Source organism: Rhamphochromis sp. 'chilingali' (genome assembly GCF_963969265.1).
Source record: "Rhamphochromis sp. 'chilingali' genome assembly, chromosome: 3".
Classification (NCBI taxonomy): Eukaryota; Metazoa; Chordata; class Actinopteri; order Cichliformes; family Cichlidae; genus Rhamphochromis; species Rhamphochromis sp. 'chilingali'.
The window spans coordinates 31,841,616-31,861,754 of NC_137931.1; the positions used below are offsets into that span (position 1 = coordinate 31,841,616).

Here is a 20,139-nt window from a genome sequence, read left to right on the forward strand (position 1 = left end):
TCCGCTCTTCAGACCTGCGGAAGCATGAGCGGAACATGCACACCAATGACAAGCCCTTCCCATGCACGCACTGCGGCAAGACCTTCAATAAACCCCTAGCTCTGAAGCGCCACGAGCGTAAGCACCTGGGAGAAAGACCCTTCTCCTGCCCCGACTGTGGGAAGAGGTTTGCCCTGGCTAGCCGCATGGCAGAGCACCAGAAAATCCACAGAGGAGTGCGTCCTTTTGTCTGCTCTGTGTGCTCCAAGTGTTTCACAAAGTCCTCCAACCTGACCGAGCATGAAGCCATTCACAGCGGAGTGCGGCCCCATAAGTGCACAGAATGTGGCGTGGCATTTGCCATGGCTTCCCGTCTTGTTCGTCACCAGTTCATACATAGTAAAGAGAAACCCCACAACTGCGTGGGCTGCAGCAAGAATTTTAGCCACCCAGCAAAACTGAAGCTTCATCAGGAGCAAAACTGTGCAGGGAGGATTTTTGTTTGCACAGAATGTGACAAATCTTTCCAGTGTTCCACAAAACTTGCACAGCATGTGCAGAAACATGGGGACAAAAGTGTCGCAGCCTGTTAAAGACAAGAACTGTACATATCCATTACTGTGCTACAGCTGTTTCATTTCAGTTATTAAGGTCAAGAAACATTGGACAAAAGGTTATAGGGCACCACTTTACATATGCTAATGAGCAATATTTATTTAGAGTGCCATGAGCTGTAAAATCTTCACTCTGTTTCCCCAGGGTGCTGGGTTCCCACGAGAATGTCTTGGGATAAAAATTACCGCCAGCACAGCACTGACACTGGAGCTGACAGTTTAATGGTGTGATATGAAACTCATTAAAAGAGCACTGAACCCTTTTTTAAAACTGTGAATGCACTGTAAATGTAATTAATGTTACCCACAATATAGCAGTTTTGCATTTAGGCATTTAGGCATTTTATCATACGACTTCTTCAATCATGCACTACAGCCATGAACTTTACAACACATTTCCCAAAGGAAGTGTGGAAATACATAAATGCACCACCACTCTGTAGCAACAGTGGCAGAAGCCAAACATACACTAGACATACCAGCTTCAAATGATAGGCAGCTTATTGTTCTTAACCCTTGCGAAGAATAATACAAATACAATTACAATATTTAAGTACTGCTCTTGAGTAGATAAGATTTTGCATCACTGATACTAAAAACATTACTGTGACAACATTAATAGACCAGTGCATTTGTAATCATTCAGGGAAGCTGGATTGCCAGTCAGTTACTGCTTACTCTTTTTGCTGATTTTGACTTTTTGGATGTGAATTTCACGTACTAGTACTTTGTATTCATAGTGCGCTTTATTTATTCAACTACAGCATTTGTCATGCTTACTTTTGTAGTTTAATTTCTATTTTACCAACAGAAATACACATAGTGAGAAAAATTGAGTTTGCCCGGATACAGAGTGTGATATTTTCTAAACACAGTAATAGCATTTATGATATTGTACTAGATGTCAGATTCCTATACGTTAGGTTTAAATGTATTTTAATCATGCATGCTGCCATCTTCTGAGTTTTGGTTCTTTGTAATCATATTGCTACATGTACAAGAAGCGTAGCATGTTTGGAGTTTATCAGTGAGTAAAAGTGAACTAGCATTTTATTGTGAATCCGAATCTCAATAAAGATTTTGTATAAGATGTCTGCCTGTTGAGGTTTTTTTATTTGTTTATTTTCCAATTATCAAAATATGTAACTTTGTTCGAAATATATTAGGTTCTAGTATAGTCTCATCTGGATGCCATTTTAAGCAGTCTTTCATAAATCCACTCTGATAATTTGTATAGTGACACTTTATTGGCAGGACGTATGCCGTAGTTCACATGCTGCTCATCTGCATGTGTGTGTTTGTTTGTGCGTGTGTTGAATTCAAGGCCAGCGTGTGCCACTCATTCTTGGCTACTGCAGACTAATCGTAAAAGGAGACGGCACCTGCCGTGTTGTCACTTGCTCTACATTAATTGAGAGGCTCTGTCGGGAATTGCAGCTATTTCTTGGCAAGATGTAATTATTCAATATGTGACTATTAACATGACTGCAGATACAGCTTTTAATAATACTTTCCTCTGCTGCGAGAATCTGCTGAAAAGCTAGAGAATAAACACATTTCATGTGGTCGTATAGAGGTACAAAAACACAATACATTGAAACTTAAAGTCAAATGACTTAACAACATCCCAGTTACATCCAAACATGTTTACACGGTGACACAGAAATAAAAAAGGTCAATCTAAAATCAATTACAAGAGTATATATTACTGTTTTTTATATACAATTTAAAGAGCAGTGTGTAAAATCAACCTTTTATATGCTGAGCTCCATTTCATTACAAATAAGTCATCAGCACATAAACAGTTTGGTCCTGGAAGCGTCTGCTCTCTGGTGGGTGTAGAGGCTGTAAGTGGGTACTGGGTATTTGGCTGGTAGAGGTCTTCCCTGAGCTATCCTCCCCTCTCTCGCCATGTGGTATCATCAATCTTGGCAGTATGACAACATGAGAAGACACTATTCCAATTTTATTTTCAGCATTTATTTTCTGTCCCGTGTGCAATTTAAAATACAACTGTTGCACTTTTCAGATGACAGAAAATAATCAAGTACTGCCCATGATGTGGTACAGCTCTGCAAAGCTGGGCTACAAATTATGCTTAAAAAGCTTCTGTGACCACAGCATTTATTAGTGTGCGTCTTATTTCTGTTTTAAAACAGTGGTTGGAGCATAGATAATATAACTGCAGTGGTATATGTGTGTATATCTTTAAATATTTTCCATGCTTATATTTAGCTGGATATTTAATTGCAGCATATAGCACAGATGATCGTGGCATAGTGATCACAGTTACACCAACATTTTTTGCCACAGTAGAACTTCAGCCCCAGTGTTGCTGGCGTGATTGCTCTGAGTTAAGCTATCCCTTTCCCAAGATATGTACTGCGTCTGCTGGTAATTTCCCCTAAGTCAGCTTTTAGAACACACCTCAGCTGTTTTTGTCACTGCAATATGAGTTGATATCCAAGTCGATGCAGAGTATTCCTGTAACTAACAAGGAACATCATGGTTTGCAAGCTCTAGGATTTTAAAGGGCATTACTAAAAAAGAACTAGTGAGCGGTATGCATCTTACAGTACACGACATGTGGTGTGACATTGTGATATCCTCACTTTTGGTGCAAGACGCATGACCCTGCAAACAGAACATGTTTAGTTAATGTGAATCCGTAAAGAATTATAAAGAATCAATATGCTTATCTTTAACCTCCTAAGACCCGAACTCTTCCACGACATGCATTTTTAATTTCTCTTTGATATTTGGGCATATTGGGGCCAGATGAATGTAAAAACAAAGAATTACCTGATTTTTTTTTTAACCTTATTTTTGTTTTTAAGAAAATTAAGAGCCACATCTGAGGATATTCATTTAAAATTTTGATAGAACAGTAGCAGTATAATGCCCTCGTAAGTGGATATCAGGCCCATGTAGAGCAAAATTGAGTATTTTAGTCTAAATAACCCAAAATGTGATGTCCACATATGTGGACGGCAGGTCCTAGGAGCTTAAGTAACGTCATTTACCTGTGACAGAGGTGAGTCTCACGGTTTCTAACCCAGCTGCTGGCCTATAGTGAAGACATGGGTATTTAAAGAAAATGCTCACATTTGTAGAGTTAAATGGAGGTAAAATGTCCTCAGTAACAGCCGAAACACTTGCAATGTTTTAAGTTTCTGCACTAAAAAAAATCCAAGCGGTGTCCATCATGACTGTAATATATGAAACTGGACACGCTAGCTAAGACACTCATTGACCTCAGAACATACCATAAGAATGTGGAAGCTGACAACATGTTTATGTTGAAATCTATTATTAAAATAGTGATAAGTGACTAACACTGACACAGAGCCAGAATATTATGTAACTGATCACGTGACCCACCTGCTTTCCGTGAGAATGGATTAATCCCAGCAGTGGAAGACTGTGGTGGAAACGTGCCAGGAGGGATACTGGCAGGCGGTGGAGGAGGACAGACGTCAGCAGATGGCGAAAAGTCCTGTAACATACACAGCGATTAGTATCATTAAATGAAAACTGAGATCACATCTGAGCTCATAGTATGCTTGATACTTACTGTGTGAGCTGGGCCTCCCTGCTCTGAAGCCTCTTTTTGGACCACTTTAGGTTTTGACTTGAACCAGCCACTGAACCATCCTTTCTTTGTGTTCTGCTTTTAACACAGAACAAAGTGTGATGCATGTAAACTAATTCTAATGTCACTGAAAGCTGTGTGACATATGATAGGCAGCCCACCCACCTGTTTAGGAGGCTCAGTGGTGTCCTCAGAAGCTTTCAATCCTTGAGGGACAATCTGCTCGACTTGTCCCGGCTGACCGAAGTTCGTCTCAATCATCTGACCGTGTATCTTCAAAGGCAAATAAAGGCAAACATTTTAACTTATAAGCAGCACTAATCAATGCACAGCACAATACATTTGAATGTAATCTTTAAAATTATGCTTATGCGATAAATAAATCAAAGCGAAAAGTTGCCAGTGGAATATTAAAATGCATTTCTCACCATCCCTGCTCCAGAGGATGCTCCGGCCCCTGTAAAAGCAATAAAAAGAAAATGTCACACTGACTCACCGCGGGCCATAGTAAATACCCGAACAGAGAAGGGAATGATTGCTGTCTAACATTAGAGTCTCACCCTCTGCTATTGCTGGCAGATTATTTGGAGGACAATGTTGTGAGGCACTTTTGACTTCACCACTATCTGTGTTATGATAACTGAAGTTCTGGCTTGGAGCCACTGTGGGCAATGAGGGAGTATAGGCCACTGTTACTGGTGTAGCCGGGCAGTGGGCCTGTGGCCTAGACAAAGAGGCAGAGAGAGATCAGTGACATAATAGACTCTGTCAGGACTCAGTTACACATATCAAGTAAGAGTGTTGTCTGTGTGAAAGAAAAAGTAAATGAGGCACACCAGTCCTGAGCTGCTCCCATGCCCCATGACCTCACTGCCATTTCCTCAGTGTCTCCTCCATCTTCATGCAATATGCTTTCTTGGTCCTCATGTCCTCTATAATAAAGGAGTTCAGGCTCAGGACTCTGAATGCCGTGGCTCAAATCATCTAAATCTGATTCTGCATAGGGAAAAAAAGCATTTTATTAAGGTATACTTCTGCTCTACAGTGTGAAAAAAGCTACACAATGCAAAGTTACCTGAGGGCATTTCATGTGACATAACAGTATTCCCAGGAGCTGGCTGGTATGCTTCAGTAGAGTCGACAGTTCCAGTCTAATAAAGATAACACCATATTAGTTACAGAGTTTAAGTTCCATTACAGCTATGTTAGCAGTGTGAGTTTGTACCGTGTACACTCCACAGATGCTAATATTTCCCAAGTACAACATTTACCATGTGATGAAATTAATTTGACAGTCATTTTGTTATAAAGCCAAAATGACAATAGTTAAAAAGAAGTGAAATATTGGTGGTGCTAGACGAAAGGAGCTAGAGCTGTCTTTGCAAAATTCAGAAGCAACCATTCAATATGTTCATCTTATGTCAAACTTGTCATCATAGGCTACAGTGCCTGGGATCCCTGCATGTCTGTACCAAATTTCATGGTAATCCATCCAATAGCTGCTGAGATATTTTAGTTCGCTCTACAGTAGAGGAGCAACCACCAGATGGGATAACATTACCAACTCTACTGACACAGTAACATGACTAAAAAAGCTTTGCTACACAACTGGCATAACCAATATTCAATACATTTTATAATGATTAATAATTATTATTTTTAGTAGCATAATCAGCCCTGAATGTTTACATAAATATGGAAACTGAAGCAATTTAAGGGACCATTTTTATTCCTTTAAAATCTATTAAAGTAGTTTTTTTCTTATTAATGAGTAAGTAAAGGGATTTGAAATGTAGAGAAAGATATAATGAAAATATTTAGCGGTCTATCATAAATGGCTGTGAGGCAGGATATGAACCCAATACGCTGGATTCAGGAAATGGAACATGAACTCAAAAAACAGCTCTAATGGTGAAGTCTTCAATTCACAGCTGTAACCAGGAATCAAAAACCTACGAATCTAGGGTAAAATTCAGAACAATGGAGCACATAACCGAGAGTAAAGCAGGAACCGCAGGAACCACAGAAAGCATGGAGCAGAGGAGCACATAACACTGAGAAAGGACACAAAAAAGGGCAAGAGGAGACTTGAGTTATAAATACACACAAGGTACTTAGATAGATGGGAAACACCAGGGAACACAGCTGGAACTAATCAGGGAAATTAGACTCAGGAAAGTAAAACTGAACACTAAACACGTAGGGCAAAGGTTAACAAAATGAACCAGGAAATAACTAAGGGAGGCAGGAATACACAGAGACCCTAACCAAACCTAAACATGAAAAAACTAGATGTGAAATCAGAATTTTGAAATAAAATAAAAAGAAACCAAGAAACACTTTAATTTAAAAAAAAGGTATCCCAGACCCAGGGACCATGACACAACCATCAGAACAATGATGATTTGCGAGCCTAATTCATGAAACAACTTCCTACTACTTATTTTTATATCACAGGAACGCAACAGTAACTTATGTGTGCAAATAATACCACTGATATCTGAAAAAATATGCCTCACTTACCGTTTTGATTAGGTACCTCGTATCACTCCTGTTCAAGGTGTGATGAGGGAAAAATGTGCACAATAAAATCACAAGTCACTTGTGAGCAGTTGTGATTGCTGACAGTGCTGAACTGATGCTAAGCTAAATTAGAAACCCTCATATATCATACATTTCCTCCACGATTTAATTCTTCCTTGTACAGCAGTGACAACGGAGACATTTCCTCTCACACACAGGTAAACATAGTATGATGTGAAAAGACTGAAGAACCTGATCACCTGTAAACTGTGGTGCCTAGCACGTAGGTGCTTCAGCCAATCAGGTTCTTGCCCGTCTCTATGGAGCCCTGCTTCACTGAACTGACCCTCTGAGTATCTCAGTCTGTCTGACAGCTGCAAGAAAAACATACATACAGTATAACCATTGTGTCGTAATTGAACAGATCACTGATAGTTAGTCAGATGTGTAAGACAACCTGTAGGTTTACCTTGACGACTTCACCAGTCAGCACAAAGAAAGGCTCCTGATGCCTGAGGATCGCCTGTCCGACCACCTCACAATAATCAAAGGCCTGAGATGAAAGCCCACAGTCCAACAGACGATTGGCGTACAGGAACTTATACACCTGACCAAAATACAACAATAACCACAGTCATGCATTTATTGCAGATTTAATGGTAATGATTCCAAATATTTAAGTCTTTGCTAAGGGTTGTTTGATCTAATGCAGTGAGTCTAAAATAGTGTCCAGAGATACAAAAGATGGGCAAAGTTTTGCCGGCAATCTTTATCCTTCAAGATCAGGTCCTCTACCAGAGGTCTAGGACTTGAGGGTCCCAAGCAGTATCTTTGCTGTTCCTAGGACTGCGATCTTCTGGACAGAGATCTTGGAAGTTGTTCCTGGGATTTGCTGGAGCCTCTCAACTAGCTTGGGGGTCACTGCACCAAGTGCTCCAATTACCACTGTTACCTTCACCTTCCAGATGTTCTCAAGGACCATACATTGCAACAAAAAGATATTCTGATTCTGAATGAAATGTTAATGTATTATCTTCCTGTATTGAATCCAAACTAGAAACCTTTTGTTAAACTGTGTAAAAGTGTCTAATAAATTGATGGGGGGAAATGTATTCTATGTGCTAGTGGAGCTGTGTTATAATGGAAAAATGTTAGATGTTAGATGACACAGAGAATATTCGGTGCCTTTAAATTTGATATTTTCATTTGGTACACCATTAACACAAAAAATATAAGTAGCACCCACTTGAAAGGAGGGTATTGAAAAGCTTTTGTTCCCAAGAGTCTGGCAATACTCATATAGTTCAGTGCACTGGATGGCAGTGTTTGTGGCAAAGCACTCAAACAATTTCCTAGAGGAAATAAAAACAGACAAATTCAAAGCAAAGAGCTGACAGAAATTAAGATCAAAATAAGACATGCACGTGTTTCAGCAGAAAATTAAGCTTGTGCTGTCAGTATAACCAGATGAACAGCACTTGGACTGATGAATGGCAGCAAGTCTGAATCACAGCTCACCTGTGGCTGCTGCCTAGAAGTGCCAGTCTCTCAGCCTTCTGTGTAAACACCCCGAAGGGAACACTGGCTGTCAAGTAGCACACATGGGCAGCATGTATGAGGCCTCTGGAGGCTGCACAGGGAAAAGCAACACACATCAGTTTGTATGTGTGTGCATGACAACCTGTCAGTCAGTCGGTGTATCAGTACCGAGTGTATCTCCCATGGTGACGATGGCCTTCTGTTGGATGGCTGGATCTCCTGTCTCATTGGAGAGCATAACAGCCAGATGGGGCCTCCAGTCTCCCCATTTTTCATTTCCACAGCACTGAGCACAGAAAATCACTATTAAACCTTAGTAATAAGATACAGGCTATAGCATAAGCTTGTCTTCATATAAGAGTTTTGTTAGGTTCTGGATATTTTACCGTGGCTGCAGCAGGAATTCTCCCAGAACGCAGCTGGAAGAGAGTCTGGAGGGGATCACTGGGCGTTAGCTGGCCTGTGAACCTGCCAACAGAGCAGCCTGTGTCACTGCACGTCTTAAGCAAGGCTTTACAAAAACAGGAACTATCCCATTTAAAGTGCATCTGTTCTGCTAGTATGCACACAAGTGAAACACCACACTGATAGCTCAGATTCTGCCCCTCTTGTCAATTACAAATCAAAATCAGTCTGCCTATCTGCCAGCCTTCTCCCCAGACATTCCTCTACTGACAACCTGCTGCTGGGCTGCTGAGACATACCACTTAGTCTGTACAAATAGTCTGTAAAAACTAGACTGGGTTACATGATAAATAGCTCACGGGAGTTTAATGAGAATATCTGTATTATAATGATTTCTGTTTATTACTGTTAATGAAAACTAAACAAAAAAGAAAACTAGAAATAAATGATTTTAATTACGAGGCTTTGGTACCGATTTTTAGTGTATGAGGGAAAGCCAACTGTTCTTCTCTAATACGTTTGGTGAACTTTTCAAACGTTTCCACTGACAAACAGCACCTATATTGTCATTAATTAGTTAGTAAATAAAAATGACAGTGAAACTAAAAAAAACAACAAAAAAACTAAACATTTTGAAAACAATTAAAACCAACCAGCGCGGTTAGACACACACACTCTGAAACTCTGAAAAATAGCTGACGCTCAAATTAATTGAAACAAAAATATAAAACAAAAAAATTAATGCAATATGGTGCAAAAGCCAAACGGAGTATTTATGGCAAACTGAGTTTGTACAATTATAATGATCTTCAAAGTTAATATCAGGCATGAATATCTTTATTTTTCAAAACAACCTAAACCCCCTTAAGCAGCTTTCTCATAATTTCTTTAGGTAGTCTTCAGGAATACTTCTCCAGGCTTTTTGAGGGACACTCAAAGCTCTTCTTTGGAAGGTTGATGGCTTCTGCTTCATGACAGAACCTCCACTGTGTTTTCAGAATGGTGGTGGATACTCACTACAAGACTTGTTGCCACTGATTGTCAGTCCATGTTTTGATTAATTTAGCATAGTGGAATGGCTCATCCAGTGGGATCAATTCTAGGGAAGCTTCAGTAGATAGATCAAATGAAGTGACAGATGTAATTCTGAGGTACACTTTCAGCTCTTTGCTGGATTTCTCCCCCTATTTCTAAAGGATATTGCTTTCAGATGCTGCTTCATCTGCTGTAGATTTTAGGGCTGCTACACCTTATTTTATCCCCCCTTTGTCAAGTTTCCCGTTTTCATTTTTTAGGATATGTGCCAGGTTTTTGATTAAATGCTCTATAGGAATCACCTTGCTGGGACAAAAATATATTATATGCCTGTGAAACTGTGTTTTCTTCAGTGTCCTTTATAGATTCAACTACATAAATGGGAATAATTTAAACCTTTGCGACAGGCTGCTGGTGACAAAGTGATTAAAGAAATCATTTAAGATTGGTTATTTGCTAAGTTTTCTGCTATGTGTAGACACAAGACTGGTTCATCTCTTGAGTTCGGTGCCTTGTTATGTTTGAATGAGTCATAGGTCAGTGTTAAATGTGTTAAAAAGAAACAATCTCAAAAATGGACAGTTCAGGACCACGACTGGACTGAACTGGACTGAAAATGAGTGAAAAGCAGTCAATGTCCAACGAAAAAACTTTGAAAGACCTTCAGAAAGCCTGGAGAACTATTGCTCAAGACCACTCCAAGTCTAGTTTCCTGTTCTGGAAGCAGAATATGTAACCTCTACTTTTAAAAAGTAACCTTCTCATCACTACTCCTAATCTTAGCTGTCCTTGCGCCTAAAGGCAGGAAAGTCTGGGTACTCACTGTGATTGCTTTCAGCAAAAACAATCAGATCTCATTTTAAAATATTTCTATCTAGCATATCAGATCACTAAGGTACTGTTGGACAAATGAAAAACCTCTTGGGAGTGCTAGAGGAAGTTACTGGAACATCAAAGTTTCTATTTTTCATCCTCTGAGGATTTGAAAGTCCACATTTTGTGGAAATATATCAAATAATTTGAGTCTGGACCAAAATGGACCGACAGGAACATTTCTCACACTTCCTAGTAGTGCTAACGCAAGTGTGAAGGAAGCCATAAATATCTAAGTTTAGCAATTCTTGACAAATTACCACATAGAGCTGTGTGCTGATTTCTCTCAGCTGTCACGTCTCAGAGGCCATGAGTTTTCTCACCTGTTCAGTACAGTCATATAGGACCTGTTGTCCATTTTGCTGGCCAGAAAAAGTGCATGTCCCCACAGGCCGCTGGTCATAGCCGACTCCAGGGCCTCCTGAAAACCACATATGAAAGATAGAGACTGAGCTACAGTACACAGTACAGACTGATTAATATTTGATTATTTTATCCTGACTAAATGTGACTGACTAAATTCTTGCATATATACACATGAATTTAACTTGATTAGTTTCATTTTATGCTAATTTATATATTTACTCCAGAGCATCCCAGAGGAAACATTGTAAATTTGCATTCATTATACAATATCATATTACCTGTTGCTCTAAAGAGGTCTCTATAATGTTTCACGCAAAATCAAACATTAGAGAAAAGTGCAGAGGATTAAAACTAAAATCATGTCTCATGGTCACATTAATTTATCTTGGCTCTGTGCAGTGGGCCTGACGTCTTTTGAAGCCACTAGAGTTAAATGCTAGACTTGTCAGCAGCTGTTAAAAAGCTAATTCAAGGTGAATGTGGAGACCTTCTTTCTTCCAGCCAGCAGTAGTTGAGTGTAGGTCTGCAGGCCCTTCTCAGAGTTCTCTGAGCTAAAGCTGCTCCGGTTTCCTGTGAGCAGGTCGTCTCCTTTGCAAGGTGGTGCTTCAGCAGTTGTATCCTCATTGAAGTCAATAAGCGTGGGGGCATCTGATGGGCAGCTTCCATCTGAATGTGAGTCCTGCATCAGCAACTCTGCGATATCTGACCCGACTATTTGCTGAAATACCAAAATACAGTGACAACTGTATCAAAAATAATCACAATAATTGCCCTGATGTCTCTCTGATGGCAATGTGATCCCTCTACATACTGTGTAATGCCAACACATAATCCACTTACTCCATTCTGTCTGCAGAGCAATATCAGAATATTCCACAAAAGGGCAGCAGAGCTTTTATCTTGCAGTTTGTTGTCCCTCGTGCAGGCGCCTGCCATCTGGTGGGCAAACTCTATAGCATCCACTTTGTGCAAATCCTCCCTTCAGTAAAATATACATAACATTCAAACATGGAAGTCTCACAAGTCTAATAATAATCCTAGATCTGGCATACAGCTGAATGCAGTTTGTTATTCTCAGAATTACAAAACCAAAGACTATTACCTGGTTAAAGGCCCTGGGAAGCTTCTCATTTCATGCTGCTCCTGTGTCTCACTTAGAATAACCTATGTACATTTAAAGACAAAAATAATGTCTTGAAACCTTACTGGAAACATTACTGCTAATGTTTTATTGTAAGGGCCAATTTACTCTCCTGTAGCTGTAAATTATAAAGGTATTTCTAAAACAAAAATAAAATAAAAGCCCATTTCTGCAAGATTTACTATTTAGTACAGAAAACTGGATAGTATTAACTACTGTAGTTACTAACGTACCTAGTGGTTATATTTAAGATTATAAGGTGTCAGTCTGCTGAACCAGAACCCCAATACAGGAAGTCTGGATCAGCCCTCTGTGTTAACAAAAAAAAAAAAAGAAAAAAAGTCCAGCCTCTGACCCCGAGTATTACCCAGCAGGCTAAATTTCATGGGGAAGCGTTTAACTGTTTGTAGACTCATATCCACTGTTTTACTATAACTTTTAGTAAAAATTAAAATTAAAATTAAAAATTAAAAAATTAAAACACTAGAGGTATATTTGAAGAGAAAAATCCTCCATCAAGACTTATTCTCCCATGTGCAGTTTCAAAACATGGATTTATACTGATACTGACAGCAGACAAAACAGAACTAAAACCATGGTGGACAAAATGTGCCACATCGAGTAGAAATATAAAACATATATTTGTAGCTACTGAGTAGTGGAAAACTTAAAACCAATGTGCAGGAAAGACCTCAACAAATCAATATTCACCAATTAATAACCCTAACTACTCTGTGACATAAATATTTTCAAACTCAAAGAGTTTTTAGGTTTCCAAGAAACCATTATACATGCTGTGTTACACGTTTCAGGGGAATACAAAGCAACAACAGAAAAAATAATGTATTCTGTATTAGGGCTGTGCAATATGACCAAAATATCATATCCTTATATTAAGACATCTACCGTCCGATAACGATATAAATCACAAAAATGTAACATTTTCTGTAAATTCTGTGAATCTCGGGCAGCTCGACTTGCGTTAAGTGTTTCCAGCTAGGCGTCGTGTACCTGGAGTTGAGTGTTTTAAGAAACTATACATTTTTAGACATAAGTTGTAACGGCCGCCGTTTTCTTTGTGAGTATTTATTACACAGCGTGCTGCGGGGAAAAGCCTGTTCTAACGTTTGAGTCTAAGGTTTATTTTTTAGCACCTGACGGCTCTTTTTTTGCTTCTCATCCGTAAACACTCTGCATCCTTCACGTGATTCAGTTTATTTTGAAAAGTCTCAACAGGATCTTGAGCTTTATTGTGAAAGGCTTATGTGGACCAAACGGACACGCGATGGTGTTACCGTCGTTGTTGCTAACGACAAGGCATAAAAACAAACGCTTGTCTGTCTGTAGTGTGGTTATATTAAATGTAAGAGAAAGAGAGAACTTTAAGAAATTAATATAGCCACTACAGTGACCATCAAAACGATGAAAAAAATATTGCCATAAACAGTTTATTTTGCGACACCACGAAACAAACAGTAGCGTAAAATGAAACATAGACATTTTTATATCGTCATCCGATATATATCGGTATATCGAACAGCCCTATTCTGTATGTATTTATTTATTTATTTTATTTGTTATGGACCCATGTGTTTCTTTAATAAAGGGAAATTAAATTAAACAAATGACAATGCATGAAATATTAATGTTAATGGCTTAATTATCACTGACATGAGCAAAATAATTGTGGATTTGTGAAATCCTTTCCAACAGACCCAAATCAATCCTATTAGTCTGACTATAGTATACCTTTAGGACCCTTAAGGTCCATGAGAGTGCTATAATTTTCATCTGGTAAAAGATTAGTAGTATCCTCCATGAAAATCGGTTGCTTTTTTTAAACAACTTGACTGAACCTACCTCCAGACTGTGGATTTCCAGGTGGCTGACATTCTCCTGTCCTGACAAGCCTGTAGTGACCCGAATCAGTTGACCCGCAGGCCCAAAACTGATAACAGCATGAGGGATCGAGTACTTCAGAGGAGCTGACATCTGATGCACATGTGCTTGGTCTGAGAAAATACAAAGCTTTAAAAAAAGAGGCATAAGCAGAGACAATGTGGACGTGAGAGGAACTGCGTGCTCACCTCCATAGGGTTGAGGGGCAGCATCACTGTGTTCAGCTCCATTCATGTACTGACTCAGCTCATAGCTGCTGGAAGATAACCCTGAGTTTTTGGAGCTTTCTAATGTCCCAAGGTAAAAAGAGGAAATCTCTTCATTGTCTCTGGAGGGATTGTCCTCAAAGTCATTGAGGTAATGCTGAGAGCTGTCTCTCACCTGGTTGTACCTGGAAGAAATGCATTTTCATGTGCATTGCTTTCTTCTTCACTGCGAGAACACATAGCAGTTAAGTCTATGCTGTATTCGTGTGACTTTCTTATTTATTTTTACCAGTGAAACCAATATAACATCTCCACATTCACAAATATACATTTCTGACATTCAAAAACAAAACAAAAACAAATCAGCGACCAATATAGCCACCTTTCTTTGCAAGGACACTCAAAAGCCTGCCATCCATGGATTCTGTCAGTGTTTTGATCTGTTCACCATCAACATTGCGTGCAGCAGCAACCACAGCCTCCCAGACACTGTTCAGAGAGGTGTACTGTTTTCCCTCCTTGTAAATCTGACATTTGATGATGGACCACAGGTTCTCAATGGGGTTCAGATCAGGTGAACAAGGAGGCCATGTCATTAGTTTTTCTTCTTTTATACCCTTTCTTGCCAGCCACGCTGTGGAGTACTTGGACGCGTGTGATGGAGCATTGTCCTGCATGAAAATCATGTTTTTCTTGAAGGATGCAGACTTCTTCCTGTACCACTGCTTGAAGAAGGTGTCTTCCAGAAACTGGCAGTAGGACTGGGAGTTGAGCTTGACTCCATCCTCAACCCGAAAAGGCCCCACAAGCTCATCTTTGATGATACCAGCCCAAACCAGTACTCCACCTCCACCTTGCTGGCGTCTGAGTCGGACTGGAGCTCTCTGCCCTTTACCAATCCAGCCACGGGCCCATCCATCTGGCCCATCAAGACTCACTCTCATTTCATCAGTCCATAAAACCTTAGAAAAACCAGTCTTGAGATATTTCTTGGCCCAGTCTTGACGTTTCAGCTTGTGTGTCTTGTTCAGTGGTGGTCGTCTTTCAGCCTTTCTTACCTTGGCCATGTCTCTGAGTATTGCACACCTTGTGCTTTTGGGCACTCCAGTGATGTTGCAGCTCTGAAATATGGCCAAACTGGTGGCAAGTGGCATCTTGGCAGCTGCACGCTTGACTTTTCTCAGTTCATGGGCAGTTATTTTGCGCCTTGGTTTTTCCACACGCTTCTTGCGACCCTGTTGACTATTTTGAATGAAACGCTTGATTGTTTGATGATCACGCTTCAGAAGCTCTGCAATTTTGAGACTGCTGCATCCCTCTGCAAGATATCTCACTATTTTTGACTTTTCTGAGCCTGTCAAGTCCTTCTTTTGACCCATTTTGCCAAAGGAAAGGACGTTGCCTAATAATTATGCAATCCTGATATAGGGTGTTGATGTCATTAGACCACACCCCTTCTCATTACAGAGATGCACATCACCTAATATGCTTAATTGGTAGTAGGCTTTCGAGCCTATACAGCTTGGAGTAAGACAACATGCATGAAGAGGATGATGTGGACAAAATACTCATTTGCCTAATAATTCTGCACTCCCTGTACTTGCCTGTTTGTTGATTTCTTGTGTACACATTCTCCTCTAGCTTATTTCTACACTCACTCTTGATCAAGAGTGACCATCTATCACCACAACATATTATACTGAAACCCCAACATTATAGGTTTTCTTTTACTTTTTATTGTTTCTTCTTTTTTGTTTTTATTAAACCCTCCATACAAACTTTGTAGTGCTAGAGAACCGTTTAACCTGTCAACATTTCTGGATGTACCTCTCTCTTTTGTGCAGGTATCATTTTCACAGTATCATCAGATAGCAAAGGCACTGGCTTTGATAGAAGTAGAGTGCACTGACCCACCTGTACTCCTGAGCATTCACGCTTCCTAGTTGTTCTTGGTTGTGTGCCCTGTCATGGTACCGATCTGCTCTCCATGGTTCTTGAGGACCCCACTGGCCACCATCTTAAAAAACAGCGTTACACATCATCCCATCTCTCTTATACAGAGAGTAGAAGATGACTTTAAAAAAAAAAAGCTTGGCTGTTTTGTATCACTACACCTTGTCGTCCATGCTGCCCTCTGTAGTCATAACAACCATAGCTGTCTCTGTAGTCCCAGTGGCTGTAAGGTGGATAGTCATAACCATGCCTGAAAATAAAGGAGAATCTTAATGAAGTCATTACATTTCCATCATCTGTGATGCACTGCATATCCCAGCATGCACTGTTAGCAAGGACAGAAAGCTACACTAAGCTCAGTGTTGGAACCAGGCTTCTTTTACCAACTGTTGTGCAACTTTTATCCTACATTGCATTCACAAACACACTAATAATACCCAAATAATAACTCCAGCTTAGTAGCCAGTTGGGGTCACTTGTAACTGTACAAACCTGGACAGAGGTCTTTGGTGCTCAGGTCCATACCCATACTGATACTGCTGACTGTTGTATGGATAAAAGTCAGGTGTAGGCAGAGGGAAATGAACATTGTAACGGGCATCAGGATGGCCCCAGTGCCTGTCCCTCTCTCTGAGGTCCGGAGGTGGATAGAGCTGGTCCCTTTCCTGCTGAGAGTGGCTGGTGTATCCCTCTCTGTCTTTTGTTCTGTGGGAATGACGGCCTGAGTCCGGCCAGTAGTGACCTCTGTGATCCATGATGACCCTTTAACACCTGCGGTAAAAAATGGGAAATGTCTGCAATCATTAATTCGCAGGAAGAAAGTTGCAAACGTTTGTTATACTTACAGCTCACACATCCCAGCCACAGTCAAAGTACATCCACAAATGCCACATCACTCCATGGGAAACTCACAACATGAGCTGATAACAAATCGGTATGATAACAAGAGGATAAAGTTCACAAAATACTGTGACCCATAAAAAATGTCGTCTCGGTGCTCTGGAGGTGAAATCAGAGTAAATCCAAGTGCGAGGAATATATTATATATATATATATATGTATATATATATATTACCATAGTATAGTTACATATTAAACAGATTAAAAAGCACACATAAGCGGCGCACATTCCTTGATCGCCGTTGTGTTTGCATTGTGTATCTCAGTGATCTGAAGGTAAACAGTGGAGCACGCCCTGAAGAGTTTGACAGCTGCTGTTCCAGGGGGCTGTAAAAGAGGAAATCACGCTCATCCTCGGGATAATCACAATAAAAACTAAACTGACCTTCTGGTCTACGTCAGCACAACATGACAAACCGTGCCTTCGACTGTAGGTTGCATGTGCAGAAAAAAGCGCAACTTGCCACGTTGCCGGTAGGCAGGATGCAGATGACGGTCAGCTGGTCTCCGATCAGATTTAGTTTTCGAGACAGCGAAAGCGTCAGAGCCCAACGTTTTTTCACAGTTTAAAAAAAAAGTACACATTACTTACCAGCAGAGGCGCTATATCCCACATTTCCTTTCATTCAAGTCATATATTTACATCTTCCATCACATGGTGCTGCAGATGTGTAGGCTGCACATCCATGACGCGAATCTCGCGCTCTATCACACCCCGTTTGATTGCGATCTGGTGACTGTGGTGGTCATTAAAGTGCAGTGAACTTACTGTCATGTTCAAGAAACCATTGTAAAATTATTAGACATTTTTATATTGAAGCCAGAAACTACTTTGCACCGTAAAACGAAATCACTAAAGGTTAATGTTTTAAATCTGTATTTGTAAAAACACATGAATGCATTTGGGGTCTATTTGTTAAAATGAATATTTACTGGGGATTTTTTTTTTTTTTTTTTTTTGCAAATGTTCATAGAAGCTATGACATGTTACTTTGTTTCACCGTGTGGAAGTGAAATAAAATGTTTGGTTAGTTGCTGTAATTCTGAAAATGCCTCGTGATTACTGACGAATTGGTTTTACTATATTTCCAGAAACTAGTTCTGATTATTCTCATATTAGTCATTGTCCTGTTATGGCCACGGGATGTCGCTTTCTTCTAAGCACAGGTTCAATGTGAATCACGTGACCAGTCATCCACAACTGGGTAGGCTTTATGCAAATGAGTTCTGCGTACACAGGATTTTTACTACTGGAACCCGGACGCTCCGAGCACAGCGAGAGTCTCACTAGACAACAGAGGACGCACAGATTCCGCTCTGGACATTATACCAAGACCCGGTTGGATGTGCAATATGACTTTTGAAGATACCAGTGGAGATAATTCAACAGAAAGGTTAGCTTTGCGTTGAACTCTGCATTTTCCTTTAATTTAATTCTGTTTTTAATACGAATTTAGAAACTTTTTGTTAGAATTATTGGTTTGCAGATATAATTGCACACTGCCCTTTGTGACCGACATTCAGCCCTATTATATTGAGCCGTCCCCCGGTTCTTGCATTTGTATCACACATGCAACGTTACATCACGAGCTGGCATTCACATGTCACGTGAACGGCGTTAGATGGAAAATTGGGGCATCAAATCTTAAACTAACAGCCTCTCTGATCATGCGCGTTCTGTTAAACTTTTGTTTCTTTAGAATGGACTCGGTGGCTACAGCGTTAGAGGAGGTCCTGAGCTCTGCATTGCCTCAGGGTTGCATCACTGTCGGAGTTTATGAAGCAGCAAAGTCACTCAATGTGTAAGTTGATAGTAAGCTCGCTACTGCCGCACTATGAAAAACTAGCTGGGATGAGCATGAAGTAGTAATGTTTGCTTTATCTTTTTCCTCATTGCTTTTAGGGATCCAGACAATGTGGTGTTGTGTCTACTGGCCACAGATGATGAGGAGGATGTGGCTCTGCAGATTCACTTTACCTTGATACAGGCATTCTGCTGCGAGAATGACATCAACATCCTGCGTGTGAGCAACATGAGGCGTCTGGCAGAGATACTCGGCGGAGTGAAGCCTGGAGGAGAGCCAATGGACTTACACTGTGTTCTAGTTACTGTAAGTACTGTTACTCACGTCCGTGTAGTTTAAACCTTGGGAATATTGCTCATTTCCTTTTGAGCAATCAAATGTACCTGGGGTTTATTGCTTCTCGTTTCTGCTGTCAGCACTTGGGAGTTGGCATCAGTTATGCAATCTGAATTATTATTTGCACGTTTCATAAAAGAACAGATGGTAACCGCTTTGCTCTTTCCTGTGCAGAATCCGCAGTCATCCCCGTGGAAGGACCCTGCACTGAGCAAGTTGAACAGATTCTGCAGAGACTGCCGGTGTTTGGATCAGTGGGTGCCTGTTATCAACCTTCCTGACCGATGAAGCTGCTTGGAATATAAATGTATTGTGTGCAATGGGGAAAAAGTAACTGCCTAAGGCCTGTGTTAATGTCTGTGTTGGACTTGATTGGAAAGCGCCCCAGAGAGAGAGAAGTGGAGAGGGAGCGACGGGAGAGTTAGGAGAAGGAAGGGGGGAAAAAAAGAGCACAAGCGTTCCAACAAATTTACCAGGTCAGGGTGAACTTGTGGGCCAAGGAAGAGTGACTCAGCTGTCTGGGTTCCCGGATTTTAACGTATGACTGCGCCTTTCTCTGCCGAGAAAGAATCATTTTCGAGGAAACTGAATCATGTGAGCATGGAGCACACGTGGTGCCGAGCACAGGCGCATGGACTGGGGGAAAAGCCGACAGAGTGTCTCAGCTGACAAGACTCCAGGAACTGGACCACAACAGAGTGGATCAGTCAGCTGTCAGCTTGAAAAACTCCTCATGAAAATTTGACCAAATTGACTCAGCATTTCTTCAAGAGAACATTTACTTAATCTTATTTAAAAACTTGTCACTTTGATAACTCTGATAACTCAAAAGGGAAAGTTTTCACAGTTTATTATTATTATTATTATTATTATGGACAATACAATGTTTGTCCGGTAACTTGTTATGTTATTAATTTAATAAGTTATATTTATTGTGCATAGTTGAAAAGATTGTGCCTTGAAAATTTGAATA

At 40.3% G+C, this 20,139-nt stretch overlaps 2 protein-coding genes across 4 annotated transcripts; one reads left to right on the forward strand and one right to left on the reverse strand.

Annotated features, from left to right (window-relative positions):
- Positions 1-310: 310 nt before the first annotated feature.
- sec16b (SEC16 homolog B, endoplasmic reticulum export factor) lies at positions 311-17,536 on the reverse strand. 3 transcript variants are annotated; one of them, XM_080878039.1, is made up of 25 exons: positions 17,411-17,536; positions 16,618-16,896; positions 16,287-16,375; positions 16,087-16,189; positions 14,155-14,357; positions 13,928-14,079; positions 12,029-12,090; positions 11,767-11,905; positions 11,414-11,644; positions 10,884-10,981; positions 8,634-8,715; positions 8,416-8,533; positions 8,227-8,338; positions 7,955-8,060; positions 7,178-7,315; positions 6,969-7,082; positions 5,261-5,336; positions 5,022-5,181; positions 4,746-4,909; positions 4,614-4,642; positions 4,351-4,458; positions 4,168-4,263; positions 3,975-4,089; positions 3,617-3,660; positions 311-3,227 (listed from the first exon to the last, which is right to left on the reverse strand). In XM_080878039.1, exons 2-24 carry the CDS (start codon positions 16,878-16,880, stop codon positions 3,644-3,646), a joined length of 2,775 nt encoding a protein of 924 aa, XP_080734165.1. In that variant the 5' UTR covers positions 16,881-16,896; positions 17,411-17,536; the 3' UTR covers positions 311-3,227; positions 3,617-3,643. The 3 variants fall into 3 exon arrangements, with proteins under 3 accessions (XP_080734165.1, XP_080734164.1, XP_080734166.1); XM_080878038.1 differs by having other exon boundaries at positions 16,971-17,475; XM_080878040.1 differs by having other exon boundaries at positions 4,168-4,260; positions 16,971-17,474.
- A 746-nt stretch (positions 17,537-18,282) lies between these two features.
- gadd45ab (growth arrest and DNA-damage-inducible, alpha, b) lies at positions 18,283-20,139 on the forward strand. Its single transcript, XM_080878293.1, has 4 exons — positions 18,283-18,419; positions 18,726-18,827; positions 18,929-19,136; positions 19,341-20,139. Exons 1-4 carry the CDS (start codon positions 18,370-18,372, stop codon positions 19,452-19,454), a joined length of 474 nt encoding a protein of 157 aa, XP_080734419.1. The 5' UTR covers positions 18,283-18,369; the 3' UTR covers positions 19,455-20,139.